Source organism: Primulina huaijiensis, unplaced genomic scaffold (genome assembly GCF_012295235.1).
Source record: "Primulina huaijiensis isolate GDHJ02 unplaced genomic scaffold, ASM1229523v2 scaffold37775, whole genome shotgun sequence".
NCBI lineage: Eukaryota > Viridiplantae > Streptophyta > Magnoliopsida > Lamiales > Gesneriaceae > Primulina > Primulina huaijiensis.
The window spans coordinates 798,805-826,269 of NW_027358831.1; the positions used below are offsets into that span (position 1 = coordinate 798,805).

Genomic DNA, 27,465 nt, shown 5'->3' on the forward strand with positions numbered 1-27,465 from the left:
CAACACGCTTGTTACACATGTTACATTATATAGTACACAGAGATTGATGAAAATCACGAACCATTTTACAGTATTAATGCTATTATTCAACTAAATAGTAACATTTCACCTCCCATCGGTTCGCATCGATAATATTATGTGATCTCTAAGGCTATCATATGTGTTACTCGTGCTGCTATCTGTACCATTGGCATTGAAAAAGGGATAATTGGATCCCTCACGAAGCAAGGATTCCATCTCTTCTACATTATGTTTGGTTAGAGCCCACGAGTGTGCCTGTACTCCAGTTCTGAGCCCCTCGAGTTCCATGGCTACTTCTTTCATATTCGGCCTATCGTCCCCTTTTACGTGTAAGCACCCCTCTGCAAGCCTAGCAACTTTTGTTAGTTGCACACTATTCGCCTTAGACAAAATGTTATCATCGAGAATTTCGGATAAGAGTCCTTGTTTTAGTTTGTAGAGGAATAAGTGGGCTAAATTCTTCTCCAAGTCTGGCTTATCGTAGCTTAAAGCCTTCCTGCCTGTTAGTAGCTCCACCAAAACTACTCCAAAGCTATAAACATCACTTTTCGCGGTCAGTTGGTTTGTTTGCATGTATTCGGGATCAAGGTATCCAAAAGTTCCTTGAACCATTGTAGATAACTGAGTTTGATCCACAGGAACCAATCTTGAAGCTCCAAAATCAGCCACTTTTGCTGTCAAATTGTCATCTAGAAGTATATTTGCTGGCTTGATATCTCTATGAACGATTGGAGGTGATGCTGCGGAGTGCAAATATGAGAGCACTCCTGCTGTTTCTGTGGCTATTCTTAATCTTATGTCCCAGTCAAGAAAACGCGCCTTTGCCTGATCATGTATGTGTTCTGACAGGGTGCCGTTGCTAATGAATTCATATACTAGAAGAGGGGCTTCTGTGTCCAAGCAACAACCACGGAGCTTGACAACGTTTGTGTGGTTAATTTGAGAAAGAACATACACCTCATTGACAAATTGCTCGACTTGGTTTGGGTCAACTTGTTTGGATTTCTTGATGGCTACTATACTGTTATCTGGTAAGAAACCTTTGTATACAGTACCAAACCCTCCTCGCCCAATGATCACACTGTCATGGAAGTTATTCGTTGCCTTCTGCAGCTCGGAGTAACTGTAAAGTCTAGCCACCGTGTCAGGTGATCCACCTCTTTTTGAAAGCTTTTCTCTCTCTCTTTTTGAAAGCTTTTCTTGCAATAAATGGCCACCATTTCGAATAAAGTACTGTTGCTTCATCTTGATCGAACTTCTCCTTTTGAGTTCCAAGTACAACAAGCAAGCAGACAATAGCAGAATAACTACTCCTAAAGCGATCCCTGATTTCAATTATATTGTCAAGATGGAAAACAGAAATATTATAAGATCCTTTGATTTGTACTGTTTTTCTCAATAAATGGGCTTCAAAATCAACGGAAGCATCATTCAATCTAACCTGCAACAAGTCTAGAAATTACTGATTCACCACGGACGCAGCCTTTTCCCTCTTTTCTCCCATCGCCGTGATACCCTTTGGGACAGACACATGTGAAATTGCCATCCGTGTTTCTACAGAACTGCTGCTTTTCGCATTTGTTTAGATTTGGATCGTTACATTCATTGATATCTGCAAAACAACAATAGAACCCAGAACATGTTAGAAAGTAAAAAATCTTGAAACACAAAGCTTCAATATGTGTTACTCCTACGCATACCTTTGCAGCCATCAATTAGATATGGATTTCCTCGATAACCACTTTTGCAAGAACACCGATATCCATTACCATTATCGGGCTTGTAGCACTCGGAATCGTGGCTCTTACACGCATAACTGAACGAATCCATCATTGCTTGCTGGCATGTTTCGTTCCCAATGGCCCAATCGGCCACCATAGGAAGCTTCTCCACACTGTTCAAGTTTGTAAGATTTTCCGGCGAAAAGCTAAACGAGGTTTCCTCGACAAGAAAAGCATGGCTGCAATTATTGAAATCTTTGACAAGAGAATAATTATCATAGCTCCCCAGAGTCAGCTCCACTCTCCGAACTTGCTTAGGAATAGAAGTTTGACAACAACCCACGCCCGAGCAAGACCCTTGTTCCAAATCATCCTCAGCGTAACAGATTGCAGTACACCCGGTTTTATACTTCCGATTCAGGCTGTTCAGCCGCAGCCCGGATACAAAGCCATTGGTATCACATCCCACAATAGTGAACTTGTTGTGAGTATTATTCACTGTTATGTTTGTGGGCAATCTTAACCAGGGTTCATTATTGGATATCCGTGTAGTTCTCGTGCCGTTAACAGCATAACAGTCGTGCGCTATGAACTGCAAGATACGAAGCTGGCCATCGAGTGATATGTTCAAGATTTCTATGGCGGAATTTTGCATGAAAAGTTTAGGGGGGTCGAAAGTTTGGTTACAGATGACCCAAAAACTGCGGGCCTGGTAGCAGACTTCGGTAGTGCCGAAAGGGTATGGGATTTCTATGTCGCCGCAACGATCGAGACAATTCGACTTTGCTATGGGGTAACTTGGCTGCTGCGCTGACGATAATCTTAAAACAAGAAATAGCAGTGGGAATATTGCCATTTTCAACAAGAACCGAGTTCGGTGCAAATCAAAGAACTGAATTTGTGAAGTAAGGCAAAACATACTTTTCATTTACATATTACTCTTCTAAAAATTATATTACACATTGTTTTGAGATTATAAAACTACCACTTGGGATCGTTTGGTAATGTCAAAAGCAATATATAATCGTATATTTAACCATCAGTAACCGTACATATATCGTAATTCTCTTAAAAAACAAAGAAAATTATCTCTTTTTGTGCAAAGACTCTGGGTCAAGCCTGCAGCAGCAGCCGAAGAAGACTGGTCTGATGGGTTCCTATCATGTTGGGCTCCATATTGAATAATCTGCCTGCAATATATTTTGTAAGAGGTAAATTAGATAATCATATCTACTATATATTTTCCCTTGTAAATAAAAATATTATGACATTAGTTGTTGAAATAAAATTCGAATCACTTCCGACTAAATAAGAACACGAACAAATCTCGTTTTATAGGATTTAGGAGAAAATTCGGAGGTCTTTCTCTTCATATATTATGACAAAGTAAAATAACAACTAAAACGGCAACTGCGAATGGAAATAATCAGAGAACGAATGGGTCAATTGGGCTTAATTTTCTATTTATGAGTTTTATTTTTTATATTTGCATGATGATTTGACATGTGACAAGCATTAAATTAGTAGTGAAAATAAATGAAAATGATCATTTGATTCGAAAATTTAACTGTCAAAGGTTCATAAATTAAAATACAAAACAAAATATTCATATTATAACTGTTTCTTCTAGGACGCCGATATTTTAATTGGTTGTAAAAATTTGAATGTCAATAACAATCTATTCCGAGGAAAAATCAAATTAATCTGCGTTTTCTTTTAAATCTTACATTGACAATATCATTTAAAAAATGGCTTTTGGTTTTTTTTTTTTAATAAAAAAAATTACGTCCATCCAGGCAAGATTCAAGAACGACATGTTTTATGCTTTCGGGGGAAAAAGTGGAACAATGGTTCATTGATTCAATATAATATCTCTCCATCCCAAAACAAAATTTTTTCAATTTAATAAAAAATAAAATAAAAATATATTATAAATTTATAACTTACCCAAAATACCATTTAATGTCCAAATTACCAAAATTAAAAAATTTACGCATTATCTATACATAATTACAAATATGTTAAAAATTGTATTATAACTATAATAACTATTTTTATATATACAGAGACGTGAACCTGGTCACATACATTATGTGTATAATATAATACATATATATAGCATTATATTATTTCTCAAATTTAAATTTACAAAATTAAATATCATATAAGATTTAGTAAAATGATTATTCTATAATAGAAATATGAACATTTAAGTATACTTTATTATACTAAATAAAAGTCTAAATAAATAATAATTTGATGAATAAGACAATCATTTTTTCAAGAGTTCGTATTCAAGAGCGCGCTTGAACATTTATTTGAGGTACTCATAGTCATACACACACACAAAGAAGATACTAATACATCAAATTGCACATATTGTGAACATGATGCACAACCGGTCGACTAAAATTGTGCACAGATACAAAAATATTTTCCTTTGCCAAGAAACCTAAAATAGAAATGATTCAAATTCTGACAACAATCCACTGTTCTGCAAACTACGGTCTAACCTAAATAGATCTCTAAACGTAAAATGACAAGTCGAACTCTCGATTCATTCTGCTAATATATAGATATCTGGTGCTATGCAGTCGTGAACATAATAAATAAACAGAATGGAAACAATTCCATGAGAAAGAAAAACACTACTGCAAATGAAGAGTTAAAAGACTTCCAGTTGTGTCCATCTACAATGATTTTATAATGGATTGCGGAATTCAGAAAGATTTGACTGAACTTATATATGTATTTACACTGAAGGTGGACATAGTCTGTTGAAATCACTTCTTACCACTCTCAAGAATTCTGAGCAGATGGAAAGCCTCCCCTTGATCTCCATTCAAGGACCTCTTCTCGAAGAAGCAAGCCGTGAGCTGTCTTATTAGCATCTCAAGAGATGAGTGCATGCTAAGTCTTGAGTTTTTCATGTTTGGATTAGTTGACAAAATCATGGCGTTGACTGCATCAGCCACCAGCTCCCGTTGAGAATCACGAAGAAGATATCCGACAGAGGATTTTTGTGGTTGTTCATAAGCTAGCAAAGCTGCACAATCCTGGCAGGAGAAGAAAAAATAGCTAAAGTCATAAAACAAGCAGTTGCTCAAAATCCATCCTCGCGCTGAAACAGAAGGCAAAAGGGGTTAGCAACATTAACATCCAACACGATACGGTCAGCGGGACAAGTAAGCCATATCCTATGTAGCAATTTTCCTTTATCTTTTCTCAGGACACACGCTCTGGGGGTTCTGTCCAGCAGATGTCAACATAATATGCCACCAAAGCCAACTCCACATCCAAGAGAAGAAAATCTAAGTATGCACCCAATTACACTCGCAAGGAGAAAAGCCAATAAGCAACTTCTCAAAATGGTCTCAACAAAGATAGCTTGTATAAAATTGTTTGCTATATGTGTATCCTTAAGAAACACACAAGCAAGCAGTCAACAGGTTCATGCAAGCAGTTCATGAAGAACGTACGACAACAAAGATTAGTACATGCATATGTCAGAGATTAGAGTAAAACATCAAGTCTTCTTCACTCTACCTTAACAAAGTCATCAAAATCTGATGAAATCTTGAACTTATGAAACTCCCTTCTGCCATAAAATATAGCTTCCTCTAACTTTCCACCCTGACACAAATTGAGCAAAATAAAAAATCAGATTTTCAGAGAAAATTGCCACTTGTTGATACAAGGCTAAACTTTCCCTTTTCCCAAAAACGGGAAGAATAAACTACATTTTTAAACATAATTATTCAAATAAATTCCAGATTAAAAAATTATTAACATAAAGCATTGAGTTAAACTCTGAAATAAAGTATGAAAAATAAATTTTAGGCTAGTCATATTGAACTAAACCTTGATATTAATTCCTAATTTTTTTAATGACATCCTTTTTTAAGGTTAATTCAAATTCTCTTGGCACAATAAAGGCTACATGCTGACTTTGCAAGAGGCAAAGTGTAGATACCCATATATACCCAACGGTCCTGCCCCAAAATAAAATAGGAAAAAATATAAAATTGCATTTGCATGGAAGGATTTTATTTGTAGGAAGAGATTTGATTTGGCAAAGATTTGAAGAATAAATTTCAAATACAGCTAAAACAATTGTCATTTGAAATCCATCACAAATACCATTGAAAATGTCTAACTTGATATGTTGTGGATTTGAAAATGACTCATTTTAGTCAATCTAAACAAGCCAATAAATAGAAATAATGGATTTGAAATCAAATCCATCCAAACGCAACCTGAAGGAAAGACACAAATATAAGGTGATGGCAGCTCTATACTTTTACCCTGGTTAAGCTTTATCATTAGTCTTGAAATTGAAAAGTGATCCACTTGAGATTATTACAGGATACTCCAGACATCTAAGCATACTGAAAAGTTTCTACATCAAATATGGGCGAGGTGCGGTATAAACCAAATCATCACTGTTTAGCAATAAAATCTGAAGCAGACAATTTCATTCATCACTTTCCTGTCCTTCGCATACACTAAGGCCCACACATTGAAAGAAAAGGGTGAATATTGTACACCCACGACATGCCTAAGCTCGGTTAGAGTATTATGAAAAAGATATTTACCCGAACTAGCTCAACAAATTTTTGACAATGTAGCAAAAAGCAAATAATCGATGCATCATCCTGCATAGAGCAGCAGATTCATTAAGGATAGTGAAAAAGGTATTAACCATAACAGCAAACTAAGTAGTGACAATCTGAAGATAAAAACTTGCATGAAAAGGAAAATGTGAGAATAAGGAGCTATAACAATTATACATTATGACAATCAATTTAAAAAAAACATGCTGGACATGATTAAATAAATGTATCAATATGATGAGATTCTCGGGCATAATCTTGTAATGATAAAACCAGGAGATCCTAGAATATTCATATGGTGGATCTATCACCAACTACTCAAACTAAAACTTGTTCTCACAAAAGATCAACAATGAGTTCTTTTATCTTTAAACCATTCATATTGCCATTGGTCAAGTGTACAAATTACGAATTTCAGGTGGAGTCAATTTATTTTTATGAGATATACGTCAGGCCAAAAGAATAATGATAGAAAAAAAATTTCAGCAAAGGATGAGGAATGTCTCAAGAGGATGGAGGTGAAAAAAGTAAAGAAAACTCCTCATTAAGATTAATAAGATGCTACAAATATAATAATATCAATAAAAATGTCATGCCATTAAGGCGACAAAGAAAAGGCTCGAGATAATCTACCTGAATAATTTGAGGATACCATTCCCGAATTTTTGCAAATGCATCATCAACCTTGCCACACCTTATTAGCTACATGAACAAGAAAAGGATACTATTAATTGCTATTCCAGGTACAAAAGTTGCTAATCAAATAGGATGACTAAACCCACTTTGGTGAAAAAATTGCGGTTGATCCAATCAAACCTGCCTATAGCCACAATTTTTCTGTGAATTTTCTCTAATATATCAGGGGTAGACAAAAGTCAACCCATCTTGAACTCTTAATTATGATAGCTAAATTAGTTGACATCCAGTTGGCATAGACAACTATTGGTTGTTATGAAATTAACAATCAACTGACACCCTTGCTTTTAGAACTCAGTATAACAGTGCCAGTTTTGATTTTCATAATGATACAATGAGCACCTAAGGGTATCTGCAGACTGAAGCGCGTGCTCTTGTAGCACAAGGCCATATGGAACCAGGTAGCATGACTGTAAAGAATCAATGCCCATGGTAACTTCACGAATATACAATGATTGGATGAATGTATCATGAAACAGTGAAAGAGCATCTGTGCATGTACCAATGAAACCTAACATGCTCCAGTTATATTCTGTTAAGTTGCCTATTAAATCCACAAGAGGAAAACCTAAATTTTCTTGTGAACTGCATATAACTCAGAAACTATTGTTCAACCCTTGCAAAAAGGGAGAAGATAAAAAGTAGAATGATTAAGCATTTTTCAAATTCAATAGTATAGAAGAGAGTCCCTGCTTAGACATATAAACTAAATTGTAACTTCAATAAATGAATTTCAGTGAACAGGTATATTCTTTGGAATGAACCTGACGAAGAGTCCTCCTTTTATTCAAAGCATACACCGAATCTTCTTCACCGCAGCCAATTTCTGATGCTAAAGAAATCGGAGGAACCATACTTTTACTAGCCATGTCGAATAGTTGAAGTGTTTCTTCATACCCATAGTGTTGTAAATAGGACCGAACTATTCTGAAACAATATACAAATGAAATTTGTCAAAGACTTTGGTGGCATTTGGTTTTGCTTAACCAACTCAACTCAAAAGTTTCGAGAAAAAATGTTAAAAAAAGTTTTGAAATGGTATTTGAACTTGGATTTTGAAAATCGATGTGATACATTAAAAGAGATACAATGTAATGAATACAGGGAAATGAAAAGTGATGATAAGTAAAACATAGAAAAAGAATAAAAAAAATGTGTAACATTATGTTCCAAATAGTTTATTTGGAATATGAAATGATGAGCACTTGAGTAGTAAATTTTGAAGCCAAACACTGGTTGGGCTCTAGTATGGAACTCCTAAAGCCCAGCAAACAGAGCATTTATGTTTTGACCGAATTCTTTACGAACGATATTCACCAATACTCAAGAAGCCAATAACACTAATACGCTCTTTGTATCTTTGAAAAAGCCACTCGCTACGTAAGTAAGAATTTAACAGTTAGTTATTGGCGATGACTGATAGTATTATAGGATTGTGACTCAATGGAAAGAAAGTGAGTTGTGAAAAGAAAATATTGGAATTTCATACGCATAATTAAGCAGAAACCCTTAGGGAGACCTTAAAATGAGCGTTAATAATAAAGAAATGCCAATTATAAATTTCGAAACAATTTTTGAATAGTTGTTTCTTACTTACCCATAACCAGCATCCTGTGGCACTGAGATTTTGTCAATATCTATCTGTTGCCTTGATCTATGGTCTGCTTCATATGCCTGATTGACATATACAAGAGACTGTAAGGGAATACAGCATTTTGAATCAATCGAAATGTATTGATGTGTCAAATGGCATTTTATAGAAAGTTTCCGTCCTATTTTACAGCACATAATGAATAAGGATTATGCAAGCAGATTTGTCATCGAAATAAAACTATAGACGAAAATTCCTTCATTCATAAAACACACAGGCTGTAGCCTGTAGGTTATTTTTTCACCCTTGATTTGACAGGTCAAACCATTCACATTGGCATTTCAGCAAACAATAATTGAATTAATATCCTGATTAATAAATATGCAGTTTAAATCAAAAGTAATAAAACTTTTAGTACTACATAATGATTCTGATGTATAAATGTGAAGACGGTATTAATGGATACTTTTTTCAGAAATGAGCACGTACAACATGAATTAAGCAAAGCATGATTCAATCAGTTAACAAGGGAAGAGACAGCGGACGAGCAACTAAGATGGCTCATTGAACAAAAGAAGATGGATGTAAAACTTACTTTAATATCGAAAACAAATGGATCCTTTCCAAAGTTAACAGTTATCCTGTCATAATAGATCAATGTACAACTTTGAGAAGTTCAATTATTAAAGGAAACTCACTATCGCGTTGACATGTAGCACAAATTAGAACAACAAATGAAAAGAAGGCATATGTTATTGTAGCTCACATTAAAAAATATATACAAATAATGGAATAATTGTCATGACACATACTCTTCACTCTGGCTGTGAACAGCAACCGTGGGAAACACGGGACCCTTGACATCTTTATAAACAGTTCCTACTACAGCACCGTTTTTCCTGTTAAATAGGTGATTAACAAAGAATATTCAAATTCTAAAAAAAACAAAGAATATTCACGAGTGAACCTAAGAAATGAGTAATAAAGTTGAATGACGCCCAACCCAAGTAAATAAAGATATGTTTATAAGAAACCAGTTAAAAAGAGCTAGATAACACTTTGTTCTCAACCAACAAGCCGTTATTAAATACTAAAGCATGGAGAATTCCAACTTTATAAATAATCCTAAAGAGTGAATATCTTACGTGAAAAAAAATTGTTGTGTATCATAGTTTATACCACCTCCCACTGTATCACCAGTGGAGAAAGTTGGGCCAAATGTCTCCCCCTTTCCACGTCCACGATAAAGTAACCCATCATCCCCATGATATCCATAACTATTTGCTTCCCATCTGTCAAATAGAGAAGGATCAACAATGACTTCAGAATGCAAAAGACAGTGTAAAACTTGAAAACAATGACCTAAAATGGGAGAAATAGCTAAACAGTAATCTCAACTAAATATTACAATATGTATTTATACCATATGTACTGGTTTAGTTCTGAACACGTATAGCAGCTTTTTTAATTCGAAATTTTTCCACCTAAACTTGCAACATGACCATCACTTCGTAATGAATATCAAATAGAATAACCTGAATAACTTTACTGGCATTTGTCCTTCCAGAGCCAAGTAAAATGTATACAAATCTAAAGGGTAAAAAAAACAATAAATAAATCCTGTGTCCACACATAATCAGTGTTCTAAAAAAAGAGATTGACGCGAAATGTGACGAAACCGCAACGATTCAGCAAAAAAAAAAGGAAAAAAAAAAAGGTCAACAGTAGGTTGACCACATTAAGCATCATTAAAGGCGCTTAATAGCGAATTTTTTTTCAATTTTTAATTTAACTCATTTAAAATTAAACACTTTCAATTTCCATCAATTTAAACTCAAAAAAAAAAAAACCTTCTGTTCAAAACAAAAGAAACCTACCGCCCATCATCTCCCATCAAAACCCTTCCCTTCAAAATAAAAAAATCTGACTATTCTACCATTAATATTAATTACCATGGGATAATTAAAGTTATATATATGTGTTATTTAGTATATTTATTGGCATGAGATAATTGAAATTTTAATAAAAAATTTAAAAAGTTTTATTTCGTTGCGTACTATACCCATTCAAACATTGTAAAACTTGAAACTTGGTCTCGACAGCATAATAACTTGGTTAAAAAGCTCCTTAAGCGCACGTATTTGAAGTAAGCAGGGTTCAAGAAACATCAAAATGCAAATAACAAATAACATAACCCAGATAAAATACATAATGCGTGCACAAGGATAAAACAATACACATACCCCGGCTGGCGACGGAGTTTGAAAGCAGAAGTGGTGAATCCGATGGCAATTTGCCCCTTAGCACCTGCATTCTTCACTAAGATCTCAAAATAATAAACCAGCCGCTTCATTGGTGCGGCGTGATTCGCCTGCACGACTCCGACGTCGTGTCCATGTAAATTAACGCTTGGATACGATACCGAAAGCTTGTCGGGTCCTACCAATGAAAACCCACCTGAGCTATTTACCGTATCTAGCGCAGTTGGAGCCTCCTCACCATTCTCGTCAAATTCAGATTTACTTTCCGGTGTTAGGGTTACGGAAGTGTTGCGCCAAACCTGGAGGAAGTAGGATCCAGTAAAACCGTTGGGCGATGGCAATTGATTTTGTGAAGTTGTTTCAGACATTTTATGAAGGATCAATTAAGATTGCTACGGAGAAAATATGGGGGGAATCTTCGATGGGGAAATCAAGAATGAAACTTAAGGCTAGGTATCTTGAAGATTAGGGCTTGAAGAACTTTTACTGTTCCTAATATTTTCTCCCCTCCAATCAGGACTTAACTACAGTACATGCGTACTCCACTTTAATTATTTTTATAAATAAATATATACAGAGGGGGGTGCCTGAAAAGCGCTGGAACTTAAACGGAATGCGACTTTATAAACAGATAGAGCTGAAACGCTTTTATCGGTTAAAAACGGTTTTCTAGCTTAGACTTGAACAAGGCGGGTAAATTTGATGTTAATAATTGGGTAATATCCGCCCGCTAAATCCATCGTTTCCTTATGCTTATTGGGTTTATTATATCTGACCGAGTAAAGATTTAATGGGATGTCTCTTGCTGACATATGTATCCGAAGGCTTTTTTACGGTCAAAAAAACTCTTGTGAGACGGTCTCACGGATTAATTTAATGGGTCGAATATCTTATTTGAGTCATTCATGAAAAATTATTACTTTTTATGCTAATAATATTACTTTTTATTGTGAATATTGGTAAGTTTCACCCTTCTCACATATAAAATATGGAGAAAACTTTATCGCGGATCTTATATAGTTCGACTCAAGATTAATTTATAATCAATATAAATTCAAAAACAGAGAAAATCCAGCAAAAAACAAAAACATTTTACTCGAATTCAATTTGAAATTTTGCCATATTATCTCAAACCTTTAATTATTAAAATTATTATCACCCTTGACAGATTTAATTATTAAATCCAATGTATGCTCGAACAAGCTTCATTTTTATCGCTCCATCACATGAAAAGGACGGCTAATGGGGAGGCTCGTCTATTGGCAAGAAAAGCTCTTTCGTTGTCTTCTAATTTAGAATGGATAGATGGTCATTGACCTGTGTGGCTTAATTCCATTGTAACTCGAGACTTATATACCTAGTTTATCATATGTTTTATTTAAAAAACATAAAAAAATCTAACTAGCATTTCATTACTTGTAAAATATGAATAAAATTAACTAGACACGCACACTCCAAGCCACACGGTCATATATAGCCATTGTTCATCGCGTATTCACGTTTTTTTTAAAAAAACTATTCAATTTTTAGGCTATATCCACTCTGTATTAGCACATGCCGACAACTACGTGTTTTGAGAGGGTTTATCCTTTCAATTCAGAGCAGATAAATTGGAATATACGAGTCAAAACAGAAAACTATATACTGCTTCGCTCATGTATACTTGAACCAATAAATGTATATCATACTTATTATTTAGCATCTAACTGTAAGATACAATGCCATGTAATGCTCATTAAAATGCACGAGCAAGATACAGATCTTCACCTCGTAGCCCGAAATGAACTCAGAAATTAAAGGAAATATGTCCAAAAAAAAAGAAGATTATTCGTCACAAGGAGAGTATAGGTGTGGCGGAGCTCATTCAGCAGCACCGTACATTGCATATTATCAAAATTTCTCACCATAGTAATAGGCTGTTCCAACCATTAGTGCGACTGTGGCACCTTGAGCAACCACACGAGCTCTCATTAGTTTCTGACCCAAATGAGAATTCCCCTGTCTGAAACTAATCAGACCAGCTGTAAGAACCCCTGCAGTTATAAATGCACCTGAAACACAAAAGCCCTCAATGTTATAATGGATTGAAGAAAGTTCTGATATACGTTGAAAAAACAGTCCACGAGTTTAGTCATTAGTATGTTCGCCTGTCAAAAGGCTTGCACCATTACCATGCTGGCAAATATGTACTTTCAGGCTATAAGGAAAGTTGATCCAAGAGATTGGTAAAATGATTGGGGGTTATTCGAAAATTGAACCCTTCGCTATTCTTTACACCCTTGGACCAAGCTTGCCACGCATGCCACCTTAAAAGGTAGGTAACAAACATAATTCTGCTTTAGTTCTTTCTTATTTCAACTTTCACTCCTGGGAAAGCTGTGAAACCAAGGCTCTTACATTTCACACCTAACTTCTTCTATCTACCACAAGGCTTGCATGATATACAACTTAATTGCAGGAACAATTGTACTCCAAAAAAGCTATAACAAGCTGACACCACTTTTCAAAAGGACATTTTACAACCACTATGACAGTGATAATTCGGCTTGCAGTGTATCAAGGTCACTTCATATGAAGACAAAAATAATTATCTAAAAACCATGTTCTCCTCCCAATTGATTGCTAAGCAAAACATCTTATGCACATTCACAGCTCTTTCTCCATCTATAATAGTTAAAGTTCATCAGCAGTGCTCTTTGCAGGAACATTTATGAAATGGAATTTTACGAGTACCACACGGCTCCATAGCAAATCCTGGCGTGACATACAAGCTTGACAAATTAATACCTTGGGTTTAGATTCACCTATTAAACTATAGCCTAAATTTGATTTTCTATTAAGAATAGAATTACCAAAATGGATGAAACTACAAAAGGCTATTAACAAATTAGGGTTGATGATGTGGTCTGCATTCTCAATATCAACTAGACCAAGATACATATCAAATACAAATAGCGGCTTAAAGCTGTCAAGCGCTCCAAACAAACTACAAAGTGCTATATAAATGGGAATTTACCAATGGGGACAAAGGAGCATAAAGAACATCAACTTCACTTACTTACAGTAACAAGTAAAGCTAATCGTATAATGAGAATGTTAAGCATAAGCTCAAATGTACAAAAATATAAGCATAAACAAATTACAAAAGATTGACTGGAAGAGAAATTTACCAACTGGGACAAAGGGATTCCTAACACGCTTTTTCTCTTGGAACAGTTCTTCTAGTTCCGAATTGACTGTTCCCATCTGTTCAATATAGTTAGTTGAAAACTAGAGAAAAAACATATCCAATCGACCAAAAAAGATGACATAAGGCGAAATTCCTATGAACTGTTCCAAGCATGGAGCTAGAGAAAAAACATGTCCAATGGACCAACAAAATAGCATAAGGCGAAATGCCTATTAACTGTTCCAAGCACTGTACTTGGTGATATTTCTGCATTTCGATCTATCAACAAAATTCAACTAAACTGATATTAACACCAGAATCCCAAATCCAAATTTAACTAAAGGGAATTCAATTAAAAGATAATAAACGCTAACCTAAAGAATATCTCGCTCTCAATTTTTCTGCCCAACACAATTAACAAAATAAACTGAAACATCAAACACTCACCTCGAAAGAAATAGCGCAAAATCCCAGGTGAAATTCGATTTCTAGAGAGAGTCGAAAGTGCAAAAATATATCTTTCGGAAAATCTGGATTGTTACTGAGTTATTCAAAGCTGTAGCCTGTAGATGAAATCGAGACAGGTGTTTCGCATAGGAACCAGGCGAACAAAGAGAAATTGGGCTGGAACGATTTGATAACTTAATTAGACTGGATTTTTCGGCTGTTGAGCCCATTGTTTAACTTTGGTCTGATGAGCCCATTGTCTATTTCATTGTTACTTGTAGCTCATTAGTCCATTTTCCTCCATCCTCAGAAATGGAAAATATTATTTGCTAATTAGAAGCAAGAATTTCAAATTTCTACGGCACAAGTTATATAATAATTATAATCTTGATAGAATCCTCGTATAATAAATATTAAATTTGGATATGTAATATGGTACTAGACGAATAAAATTTGAGAAATATTAAAAATTTCATTTTTAAATGATTTTCACATTAGATGAAGTTAAATTTTTTCGTAAGTATTAATTTTTTTGAAGAAGTCATAAATTATTGATTTTAGTGGGGCTAGCGTGTAAATGTAAATGTAAAATATAACTTTTTCCTCATCGAATTTTATTTTTACATAAATATTCAGGGAACAAAATTTATGATCTTTTGAAGATTATTTGAAAATTATAACATAACGAGATCCCAAAAAGAAATGGGAACGCCGCAGGTGAAATGAGATAAACTCCAGAAAGATAAAAACATAAATCTGCCCCATACTAATGATATGCTAAAACTTGCAGAATGCCACGTGTCGCATGAATATGACGAGTTATAGGTTACGTGGCATTGCAGATTGAGATTTATAATGTCCATTAATTCCAAAGATTTAAGATCTGCTCACAGAAGAAATTAATGAGAGAGCGAGGAAGGACAGTGATGAATGTTTTGGCTTTGGGTCTTTTGATATTTGCATCACTTGTAACATCAGCTGCGGTTCTTTCTCCAACTCGAGAGAAGCGGAATTCAGGAGAAGATGTTATTGTAAAAGAAGGGCATCGAGTAGTTGTTGTTGAATTTGGAAAAGATGCCGGAAATACCAAGATTTCGATTTTACCTCATGCAATATTACACGACCAAGTTGATCGTGAGAATGCGAAGGAGAAATTGTCCGGAACATCAATGGAGAATTCGAGAGAGAAACTAATGAAAGAAAACGGAGTGCGTCGTGGGCTTAGTCCGAAAGAGCTCGTGTGCGATGCTTATGGTAAGTGCAAGCCCAAAATCGAGTGTGCCATGGGAAAAGCGAAGGAAGGGGTGGCGGGGAAGGTGCATGAGGCGGAGGATATGTCTTATGAGGTCGAGGAAGAGGCTAGAGAAGAAGCGAGTGAGGCCGTTTGCAAGGTCAAAGATGCGTCTCACAAGGCCTATGATAAAGCACGGGAAGCAGCAGAAGGTACGAAGGATGCTGCAAGTGAAACTACAAGTAAAGCAAAAGATATGTTAGGTGAAAAGGCTGGTGGGGGAAAAGAAGGCGCACAAGAAACGGTGGAAAACGCCTCGAAAAGAGCTGAGAAGGGTGCGCGTGAGGTCAAAGAAGAAGGGAAGAAAGAATTGAGCGACATTTCAAGGCGGGCCCGTGAAGTCGCTTTCGACATGTTTGAGTACGCGATGCCGCCTTTGAGTATGGCGTTCATTGCGCTGCATTTGCTGGGATTCGCGGTAGCCTATGGGACGTGTGTTTGGGTCACATTTGCATTGAGTTATGTCTTGGCCTCTGCACTGCCTAGGAACCAGTTTGGTCTTGTGCAGAGCAAGATATATCCAGTGTATTTCAAGGCCATGGCATACAGCGTGGGGATGGCATTGCTGGGACATTTGATGAGTATTCAGACGAACGCGAAGGGTGTTGGGATTTTCCAAGCCTCAAATCTCATGATGTCCATCGTGATGATTTTGGTGAACTTGCTCTACTTACAGCCTCGCGCGACCAAGGTTTGCACGTGAAAACTAATTCCTAAATTATGATTTGCATGTACGTAACACGAATGTAAAAGTTAATTAATTAATATTTGACGGTAGGTGGTGTTGGGAAGAATGAAGGAGGAGGAGAAGGAAGGAGGAGGCGGAGTAAAAGGAACAGCCGGAAGAAGCGTAACGAGGAAGAGCGAGATGCTGAATTCAACTTCGTCTTTCCTCAACTTTATGACTCTCATGTCCCTAACATGTCACCTCCTTCACTTAGGCCGGCGTATGCATGCTGCTACTACCTGTTAATTTCTGTTGTGGTCTTTGTGTATCCTTCAGTGTACAGTAAAACTAAAACATCTGTTTACAGTGTCGGGAGCTTGAAATTTATTTAAAAACTTATTAATTAATCGGTAAATTAATTATTTTTTATATTTTTATTAAGCAACACAAAATAAAAAATTTGATCGTACGAACAGACACTAATGGAATATGAGCAATGTAAATTAAATTACAAGATTTAAATTGAAAAAAAAAATTAATAATGTAATTATTTTATTAAATTTTATTGGTTATGTCTGTATTTTTATATAATTATTAATTTATGATATTGACGGATTTTTATTTATATAAGTAGGTTTTCGAAAAATTATTATTTTATTAATTATATGAATACAGTTTTATATATTTACGAATCTACATTTTTGATTATCTATCTGTATTGTCAAATTTTATTAGCAAGTACACATCATCTTCATTGAGTGCGGCAAAAAGGTGCACTTCATCTACCGAAGGATCTTTGACAAATTTACGAGCATTCGGTGTTCGGCTTCTTGAGCTTAATAAAATGGAAATCCTCGTGTGAGCGTTTCTCGGTTGATTCTGGTGTTTCATTGAAGAAGTGTACCTCTATAATGTTTCATCTGGACAAATAATCATTTTTTGCTCATGTTTCATATACAACTTCTTTCATCTACCTTTTTCTTTTAAATTTTGATGTAACGTTAAGGTTCGACTACTTCATATCTTTTTTAAAAATCTTATAAATTAATTTCATATCTTTTTTAAAAATCTTATAAATTAATTGATGTTTTTTGTTTCTTAGTTCAAGAATACATTAAGAATATTTTTTTGTGTTCTACAGACAATCCTTTATATATTTTAGGCTAAAATTTTGTTTCATGATCTTTTATATCATATTGTGAGATACAGTCATTTGAATGAAAAAACCAGATAAATATTAATGTGTTTCTTATCGAAACATTTCTTATACAATTGTACTGTCTTCGTAAGGATGTATTGGTTCTAATATAACTGATTATCATAACCTCGTAAAAATGTATTGGTCTTATTATTGTTTGGAAAAATACAAATATATATGAAAAAAATGATATATTAGGAAATACACAATACGTAACCAACACAATTATTTAAAACATTTAATTAATAACATTGATATATCTACAAAATCGACAACAAATTTCGAACACAATTTCAATGCCAGTGACTCGCCAGTCGCTTGAAATTTGATAATCACATAATGAACAGTCAGAAGTCTCGGCACGTCAAATAAATGAAATAAAACAGAAGGCAGCTAACCAAGGCCAAAACATCAAGATTTATAGGTAAAACAAATTTCGCAGCAAAATCATGCCAAGAGGTATATAGGAGAAAGGCAAAATTGAGCCTTCTAGCCATTTTTGTTCCGTCCTTCGTTCATTTCTGTAAATAGATAAATTTTTTGGCGACTCTGCAGAACTGGGATTCCATGATCGTGCAATGGGCAATTAACTTCCTGTAAAATAATAGCCAAACCCGAGTTCTCCTTTGCACATAACTAACATTAGTCACATTTGATGTTTCGGTAGATTCTCCTGACAAACAATCTAGAGCCCAGATATCCAACTGCACCTGAAATTTCACAGCAGATAAAATAGTTATTAACAATGTCAAAAACCAATAGGAAGAACTTCTAACTGCAATGATAAAAGTAGCTCTTTCATGCCTCGCGTAAGGGCGGGAAGAAGAGAACAAACTAACTTACCACATAGTATTCCCAAACCAAGACAGAACATCAAAGTGTAACCGAAATAAAAGCTGGTCTGAAAGAAGCCGGACATCCTAGTCTTCACATGATAGTAATACACGGAATAGAGGTACACATAAAGAGCAGTAGAGGCAGCAGAAAAGAATGAGGTCCATTGCCAATGATAGTTCTCCGCATTCAGCAAGAAATAAGTCCCAACAATTGTAACACAAATAGTGACGATGATCAGAATTACAAACACAAGAAGCATGAAGCCATAGACATAATAAACCTGAAAACAAAACAGCAAAAAATTACACATGTTGCTCCCTCAATTACCAGATAGAGGAAAATCCGTTTATGATCATCCTCAGCTAAAACTCGAAAATTCATGTCAAAAACTATAATTTTATGACAGTTTATTCAAGAGTTAAATCTTCTAGCCACTCACTTCAAACGGCAACTCATATCCAATTGTCCAAATTTACCAAGATATTCACTCGCTCAAGGCCAAAAGTGATCACATTTCCAAATACTGTAGCACAGCCTGTAACATTTGAAACTGTTTGGATCACCTTATAAATTGTTTCAAACATCTTATAAGATAGTTAATAACTTATAAGATGTTTGCAAATGGCAGTTAATTTCTTTTAAAAAATCATATGGATAATAAAAATAAGCTATAAGGTCTCATTAAATCTTTTATAAAATATAAAACCCTGCCAATTTGTTTATGAAGATTACATATTTTTTGATCAAGATGACTTCAATATTCATCCCAAAATCCCAAGTATTCTCTGAATTCTTTTCCCTCGGTATTTCTCTCTTCTACTAACTTGATTTGTTGCAGTTCCCTCTCAATTTGTCTTCTTGAATGAAGGATTTTATCCAAACATTTTTAAGAACTTACTTTCAAATAAACTATTAGAGCTTTATATGATCCATCACTCTCAAACTATAAGAACTTACGACATCCAATTGTACTTTGTACTATAGATATGGAACCAAAATAGATGCTCAGATGCATAATGAAACATGAATTACCTTGTAATTCCAGAAGGAAGTGAAGACAAAATACATTTCAATAAAAATGCTTCCAAACGGAAGCAGACCACCCATGAGAGAGATAACTGATGGCGTGAGATACCATTTTTTCTCAGGAATCGGACGAGGAATTGTCTTTACTCGGCAAGGGTTGTTTGGAGTACCACTCCAGTTTCTTCCAACAACAGTACCAAGAAGTGCCAATGGGAAAGAAATAAAACCCCATATGATGAAAACAACCACAATTGTACCAAAGGGTACGGCAGCTAGCGATCCATAAAATATGGCAACAGTATTCAAGAAAAACCCAATACCAAAGCACATGAAAGGAAACAGTGATGCAGTGAGGATCATTGACTTTATCCATTTTTTACCTGAGTAATCATTTAGTTTTATAACATGTTAAAGGGGTGTAACAATTTATAGGCAAAGGAAAATTTAAGCTCCAATAAAATTATTACAATAGATGGCAAGGCCCCAGAGTTGTCAGGAGAGGAGAGTTGACAGTCAAAAAGAAACATACCCCCATTTCGAGAATACATGCCTCCACTCACATAACCAGCAATGAAAGAGGTGAATGCATAACAGATGATAAAGGTGGTGACAATTGCTCCTCTCCTGATATACAAGAAAACAGAAGGTTATATCACTTGAAACAAGTCAGATTGAGTATAACAAAATAGTAAAATTCAGATATCTTGGAGCAGCTGACACCATGATAGTGCTAAACATGGGAAGATGAATTTCATGTAGCCAAAAAAGAAATAAAAACTACTGACTCAAAAACATAGGGACAACGTAAAAAGTGTTGAAGAAACAGGAACTATGAGGCAATCATCGAGGGAGTTGAAAACTAATGAGCCTTACTAACATTTTGTACGATCTGTAAATTACTATAAATTGTCTAGGTAGAGAAAAAATTGTATTATAAAAATTTAGTCACTGCAAGTTGATGCAAAGTCATACAGAGTGAAATCAACTATTTAATGCCTACTGTAGACAAAATAAAGGATAGATGACGCCACTGACAATATATAAGTCATACAAGATTTCTATTGAAAATAAAGAATTTTAATTTACAAATTCTTAATTTCATTATTTTCTTTCTTTCTGAAAAAGGTTAGGAGGCACTGAAAGGAAAAATGACAGACCACCCAGACTATATCAAACTCACATAAACAAGAACGGACCCAATAACTTGGATTTGCCAACAAAGAATCAAATCCAACTTAAAAGCTACACTCGAAGAAACTGTTTGTATGTTATATCAACTATTGTGTTTGTCATATGAGTTTAAAGTTTCCAACCTCGGGTCGTCGTTAAATATGATCCCAATCGAAACACGCTAGATCTACTGCTTAACTCATATTAAATACCAGCGGGATCCAAAATCTCAAATACATGCCTTTGACATACCCTATGTATAACATCCCGATGATTGCCAAAATGATGACAAGAAGTACAAGATTTGCTAATTGAGCACCAGTGCCAACAACAGCTGAGAGTAGAGCCAAATTTTGGGGAGGCCGAAATACATCACCATGGACAAGTTTCCACCCAGACTCCTCACTCACATCCCGCTCCTATACAAGAAGAGTAAGAATTTAAAGGAATTACTTCATGGTGCAAGCAAATAAAAAGGCACGCAGCACAAAAAACCATTCAGGAACAAATTTCAGCATATTTTATGCAGGCAAAAAAATGTTCAGAAATCACTACCAGAGTCTGAAGATCATCATCTTCCCGAGCATATTTAGCATAATCATTGCGAAGGGTGCGCATCAATATCATTGAAACCAGACCAGTAAGAAAAATCACCATCATGAAAGAATTAAAAACAGAGAACCAGTGAATCTGCAAAATGATCATTCTTGGATAAGATGACAAGGAGGAATAACCTAAATCATTGGATCAACTGAATAGCTGTTATATGCTCCCAATGGTATCTTCAAAGAAAAGTGATCAGTCATTGGGTAATACAATGTTACCAGAATAGTTGATATCAAAGACATAGGCATATGTTTAAAGAAATAATTAAATACCTGATGCTCAAAAAAGGGGTAGTCTAGATAAACGTCAAAGCGGCGTGCAAACGTTATATTGGTTGCAACCCATTTGACAGAGTAAGTCATATCTAACACTCTTCCCTCTTCAAGTGGTTTAGGAACTTCTTGAGTGAGATTGACGTGAATGATCTGCAAGCACAAATATTCAATTTGAAATATAAAATGTACTTGCACCAGGAACATAAAATAATTACTGTGTCGAACAAACCAAAAATCTCATTGAAGCCACCTGGTTTTCATTATATTTGATGATGAGATTCTTATGTGTAAAAAGCACATGCTTTATATCACGAGTTCTATCAGGAAGCACCTCACCGATAAAACCTTCACAGATGAAGTGAAGGTTAATCACAATATAACATAGCCAACCTATTATACGTATAAAGATATACAAACGTACCCCACAATGGCAAATCATCTTATTGCCAAAGAGCCATGCACACATACAGAAACACAAGTTAGAAATAAAGAGTGAGAATGCAAAACAATAAAAACAGAAAAAAAATGCCTAGCCACACCAGTGTGGTGTCATCTCATGTACAATCACGGGACACTTACCCATAAAAAATTCAAACCAGTATAAATTCTCTACAGCTTCTCTGAATTGCTTAACCTTAACTGAGTCCAGTTCAATCTCACAAATAGTAGTCCTCTCTACATCCCCTGCAAAAAGATATTGTAGAATTAAATGGCCAAAATTCTGGGAGATAAAAGATTGCAACTAGATAAAATTCGGTTAAAGAATATTACTCTTAAACTTTATATCAATTTGGCTATCTATAAGTTCATTCCCACCAAGAACCTCGCCAAGCCCACCCCACTTGTGAGCAGCATTTTCAGATGGCCGGCAAAATGGGAGGCTATAATAATTGTAAGTTTCCTGGGGATTGTTAAATGGGCCGACCTTGTTTACCCATAGAGTGACGGGGTCACCAGCTTGATACTGCATATTTTACAATGTCAACTGTTAAAAAGGCATAACGTAAACATTCTGTCTACATCACAAAATTGAGAAATTATGTTTTCCAAAAATGAAACTCAAGAAAAAGGCATAAACTTTATGATCAAATCGGACAGAGTGTACATATGTGATTGTTTGTACATATAATCTAGCAATTTAAGAATCAAATTCACCGAAGAAAGAAATACAGATCAACGTAAACAACACAGAAATCAAAATTAGCAGAAAACTGCATGCATTCGAAGAACACTAAAGGAAACCTGTTGAACGTCAAGGTGACGACTAGCCCACGTCTCTTTACCCTAAAAAGGACAAATTTTTTGAAGAAAAAGGAGGAAAAGGGTAATAGTCCGCTATAATTTATCAGTATTTAAAACTTTTTGTGCGACCTTCTCCACATTCATCGTGATTCTGGAGGTGGGGTGGGGGGAGACAACTCTGTTACTTGCTTCTCCCGTACATACTAGATCAAATTCCTTTCCTCGCCGACACATTACCAGTTGTACCGAACTACGAAACCCATCGACAATCAAATTCAACCAAAATCAGCATAGAAGCAATCAAAAACTACACAACCCCATGACATAAAGAACAATTGTAGTAACAGGGCATGCAAACAGCCAAACAAATAAAGTTCATAAAACTAACATCTTCACCTTTCCAAGAGTGGAGGAAACAAGGAACAAGAACGAAATAATAAAGATGCAGAGTGTTCGAACGATGCCGCACATCGCTTGAATTTCACTGCGATACAGATACTGCTGGATCTGTATCAATAATGCGCGAAGTACGAAGATCAATTTTTCTTCAATTCTCACTTAAATTCCTGTGTACAATTCAGATCTCAATAGGAACTGGATTTTCCGAGGATATATAACGCTTAGATTAAACTTAATATTGCTACCCATTTTTTTGGATCTGAGTAACATTCTCATAATGTACACAACCGTGTCTAAAATAAATATAGGCTAATATTTGAAAATTTTATTTGTCACAACCCCTAATGTAAAATAAAAGGTTTTTTTTTTTGACTAGAAAATACATTCATTCAATAACATATTGATAAAGGTACATATTAATAAGGGCACCAATACACAGTGGTGTTTCTGACCTAACGCAAGGACTAGCGTAAAAACGAGAATGTTTAAAAACTTTTGTTCGATTTACCTTTTAATGGATGTTGCGATATCACATATATAATTATTTATCATTTTTTGGTTTTCTTTATATGATTTAATTAAATTGTCTTTCCTTTGTCAAAGAAATTTATTCATGTTCTTTGTCATTATTGAGGTCGTGAATTTAAGGTAGTGGCTTACCAAACTTCAATTTCAAGGCAACAATGGAGTCACAAAGTAGATGCAAAAAATCGAACGTGAAGCACAACACTCAGCCACTATGTTTTGTATTATTTCATCTAATATTCGGGTTGTGGTATCCAAGAAAAAAAATCAAAGGAAATACTTTACTATATAAGGAACCAATGTGAGTTTTTCCATTGGTGCAAGCATGGAAGCTACTGTTTGTTATCAAATGAAGGTGAAAGGTGAATCAGTTGATGACATTAGTGCGAGTTACAACAGCTATGGTGGTGCGGAAAGACAACCTGAGAAGGGCGAGATTATGTCTATGGTGCATGAGATAGAAAATGGTTCAGTTGCAAACGAATATGTTCATGTTAGTTGGGTTGCTTGTGTATTTTTCCTCTTGGTGCTCATGGTTTTGTTGTTCAAGTGAAGTTGATGTTTGTTTTTTGTGAACTTTGGTTAGGCAGATGATCATTTGTTGTAATGCATATGTAATTCCTCTCATATTTTGTTGGTATGAATGAACAAGTTTTATCGTGTTAATGAGTATTTTGGTATAATTCACATGTAATTCCTGTCATATTTTGTAGATATGAACGAAGAAATTTTATTATGTTAATGAGTATTTTTTAAATTGTGAATGAACTAGAAAATGAGTTGCATTGAAGTTGTCAATGAGAATTCTGGAAATAAATTTGTAATTAACAAAAGCAACATAAATTCTAGCAATGACAATAGAAAATGGCACCGATATAACAATAATTCAACTTGCAATCCGTTAAGAAAAATGCATTATCATCCCATTACATTTGCATTCACAAAACAATACCAACCAATTCTCTTACCCAAAAACTAAAATCGGTTGTCATCCCATAAACTTCAACACAATACATGCAATTTTAAAGTGGATCGACTCAATCATCAATCTGAATCTGATTATGAAAGCATTTCTTTTAACAGTATATCACTTGTGAGACAAATCAACCATTTGTTTTTAAAATAGTATATATATATATATATAATATTATAATATAATAACACATAATCCTTTCGATTCAATATTTCCACTCGATAAAATTTGAATTCAATTAATTTCTTATTCATCCTAATTGATAATTGAGAAATAATTTTGTTCGTTACGTAACTCGTTCGAATTATTTTATCGATTATAAATAAATACAAATCTCATTTTTCTAATAAATATATATATGTGAGACTATGATCCTTCCGTTCTTTATTTTTTAAAAAATATCATTTTATTAATTATGAAACTTCAAAATATTAAAAATAAAAATTTACGGTAAAAAATAAAATCTCAAACTCATGAAATATATTAAACAACACAATTTATAAAAAAAAAAAAATCATTCAATTGTGTATCTTCTTCACAAATTAAGACACATATTTATAGAATTTCTTTGAAAATAATCAAAATATAATTAAATCATTACATATATCATCACACATTAATTTTCAATATTTATAACTCTTATTTTCAACACCAAAAAACTTTTTTTCATAAGTTTTTATTTTATGAAAGATACTCTTTTCAACACGAAATACCTTTTTCCATAAGTTTTTATTTTTATAAAAGGCACGCCAAGGAATGAAAAATATGCTTTGGCAGGCAGACAATCCATGCCCAAGGGACCCTCGCCCAGAAGCATCATAGAACCATGAATCCATACAAGCTGAGAGGACTCTTTAGTTGTGTAAGGTAGATGATTTATTATTTATAGAAATTTTATGAGTCAATAACCCATTTAATTGATTGCCATCGATTCTCACCTGAACAAACAAACAAAATCTCGAAACCTTTTTCACATTTTAACCAAATTGTGTAGTGAAAAAGAAATACAGATAGCTGTGGAAATGGAAGTCAAATTTCATATGTTAAAACTCAATTAACAACACAATAATCACTTTCACTGTCGTATTGTTGACTTTTGTGTATTTACACATTAATTAACACAGATTATCAAATGCCGTTGCATTTGAGTCCTCCGGCTATCCAAATATTCCACATTATCCCAATCAACTCCGGGCTTCGTCCCCACCAGCGTCTCCAAGTTGATGCACCGATCCAACCACTAGCAGGAGCTGGTCTTCCAGGTACCTCTGCATCAAACCGACTTCATCCCCTCTTCCGTCAAGGCGGCGACGCCCACTTCGTCCTGTGTCCACCGTCACCTTCCGCCGCCTCTTGCGTATCCGGAAGCATACTTCCACAGCGCAAATAAAGGGATAGGTAGCGCAGAATAGGGGGAGAAGGAAAGGAAGAGCGAGGATCAACAGCAAATACCTTGGTCTGCTGCGGCCGAGCCAAGAGCTCAAATCCATTGCTATGGCCGAGAAGGAAAAGGGTTGGTTGGAGAATATATCGTTGTCTTCGTTTTGATCAGTCTTTCCGTTATGATTTTGGGCTGCGAGTGGGAGTTTATCGGGGATGAGAGAGCGACACCAATGCGTGTGCGGGTCAGAACACATGAGGTTTCTGTTTATGATTGGGTTGTCTACTTGTCTTTTTGACTGTTCGCAGATGGTACGGTGACTCGGTTCTTTTGAAGGAAAATTTGAGAGCCAGCTGTCCTCCTCGGCCCTTTGCTACAAACCGGTTCGAATCGGTTTCGGTTTTTAATGTCTCATATTCAGTCCAACTCCAATCATTATTATGTGGATTTATTCATTGGACCGTGGAGAAAATAACATTGAATGCACCATTTTCTTTAAGATTATTAATTTGTAATTAATTATGGATATTTTTGACATAACCCAAATAAATGGGTGGAACTGGAACTGGAACGAAACATTAATTACGATGAGAAATCCATAGTGATTATCTTTAGAGTGCAAGTGTACTTGATAAATTCAAATAGTATTTTTTTTTGAGACGTCTCACGGATCTTTATCTTTAATATAGATATATCATATTCATATTTACAATAGTAAGTAATATTTTTTTTTCATAAAAAGTAATATTTTTTCACGAGTGACTCAAATAATAGATTCATCGAACAAAATTGACTCGTGAAACCGTCTCATGAATTTTTTTGGTAGAATCCAAACATATATAATTTTTTTTCCTCTTAAAACAACTTGTTTCTAGGAAACAAGTTAAATCAATAATATGAAACACGAGGCAAAATTTCATTTTCAATCATGTTAAATACCTGGAGAAGGCTGTGACGACTCGGTGAGACTGTGAGATGATTTAGGATTTTAACCATTGTTTAGTGTTTTTTTTTATTAAATTCATTTTATCAATCAAACGTGTTTAAAAAAAAGGAAAAATAAACTCACCTACCCCATTGTATTAATAATCAACATTTGAATTTTACTTATTTTAATATGAAATATTTTACAAGTACTTTTTGCCAAAGTTTACTTGTCTTTCTTCATTTATCTTGATTTCAAGACATCTCAACTTTTTAAGATATTTTATTTATAAAATAAAAATAATTATTAATTTATTTTATCTATATAAATTATTTAAAATATAAAACTATTTTATTACTAGGTATTATATTTTTTTATTTATATAGTTTTATCAGTCAATCATTTGCACCGAGAGTGGCCCACACTACATA

At 34.7% G+C, this 27,465-nt stretch overlaps 4 protein-coding genes across 5 annotated transcripts; 1 reads left to right on the forward strand and 3 right to left on the reverse strand.

The window, feature by feature from the left end:
• LOC140968817 (wall-associated receptor kinase 2-like) lies at positions 1 to 2,751 on the reverse strand. The gene is made up of 3 exons (XM_073429933.1): positions 1,722 to 2,751; positions 1,463 to 1,633; positions 1 to 1,346 (listed from the first exon to the last, which is right to left on the reverse strand). The coding sequence occupies exons 1-3, from the start codon at positions 2,668 to 2,670 to the stop codon at positions 106 to 108; spliced, it is 2,361 nt and encodes a 786-aa protein (XP_073286034.1). The 5' UTR covers positions 2,671 to 2,751; the 3' UTR covers positions 1 to 105.
• A 1,523-nt stretch (positions 2,752 to 4,274) lies between these two features.
• LOC140968737 (ran-binding protein M homolog) lies at positions 4,275 to 11,438 on the reverse strand. 2 transcript variants are annotated; one of them, XM_073429825.1, is made up of 10 exons: positions 10,886 to 11,438; positions 9,788 to 9,934; positions 9,455 to 9,541; positions 9,238 to 9,283; positions 8,649 to 8,725; positions 7,816 to 7,984; positions 6,989 to 7,057; positions 6,338 to 6,397; positions 5,289 to 5,375; positions 4,275 to 4,798 (listed from the first exon to the last, which is right to left on the reverse strand). In XM_073429825.1, the coding sequence occupies exons 1-10, from the start codon at positions 11,269 to 11,271 to the stop codon at positions 4,526 to 4,528; spliced, it is 1,401 nt and encodes a 466-aa protein (XP_073285926.1). In that variant the 5' UTR covers positions 11,272 to 11,438; the 3' UTR covers positions 4,275 to 4,525. The 2 variants fall into 2 exon arrangements, with proteins under 2 accessions (XP_073285926.1, XP_073285927.1); XM_073429826.1 differs by having other exon boundaries at positions 7,816 to 7,978; positions 10,886 to 11,437.
• A 3,989-nt stretch (positions 11,439 to 15,427) lies between these two features.
• On the forward strand, positions 15,428 to 16,858 carry LOC140968830 (uncharacterized). Its single transcript, XM_073429950.1, has 2 exons — positions 15,428 to 16,501; positions 16,589 to 16,858. The coding sequence occupies exons 1-2, from the start codon at positions 15,446 to 15,448 to the stop codon at positions 16,781 to 16,783; spliced, it is 1,251 nt and encodes a 416-aa protein (XP_073286051.1). The 5' UTR covers positions 15,428 to 15,445; the 3' UTR covers positions 16,784 to 16,858.
• A 1,057-nt stretch (positions 16,859 to 17,915) lies between these two features.
• Positions 17,916 to 23,539, reverse strand: LOC140968744 (transmembrane 9 superfamily member 1-like). The gene is made up of 12 exons (XM_073429839.1): positions 23,228 to 23,539; positions 22,361 to 22,553; positions 22,169 to 22,273; positions 22,011 to 22,028; positions 21,840 to 21,934; positions 21,587 to 21,739; positions 21,264 to 21,398; positions 20,961 to 21,127; positions 20,068 to 20,162; positions 19,545 to 19,918; positions 18,519 to 18,792; positions 17,916 to 18,385 (listed from the first exon to the last, which is right to left on the reverse strand). Exons 1-12 carry the CDS (start codon positions 23,300 to 23,302, stop codon positions 18,318 to 18,320), a joined length of 1,752 nt encoding a protein of 583 aa, XP_073285940.1. The 5' UTR covers positions 23,303 to 23,539; the 3' UTR covers positions 17,916 to 18,317.
• Positions 23,540 to 27,465: the final 3,926 nt, after the last annotated feature.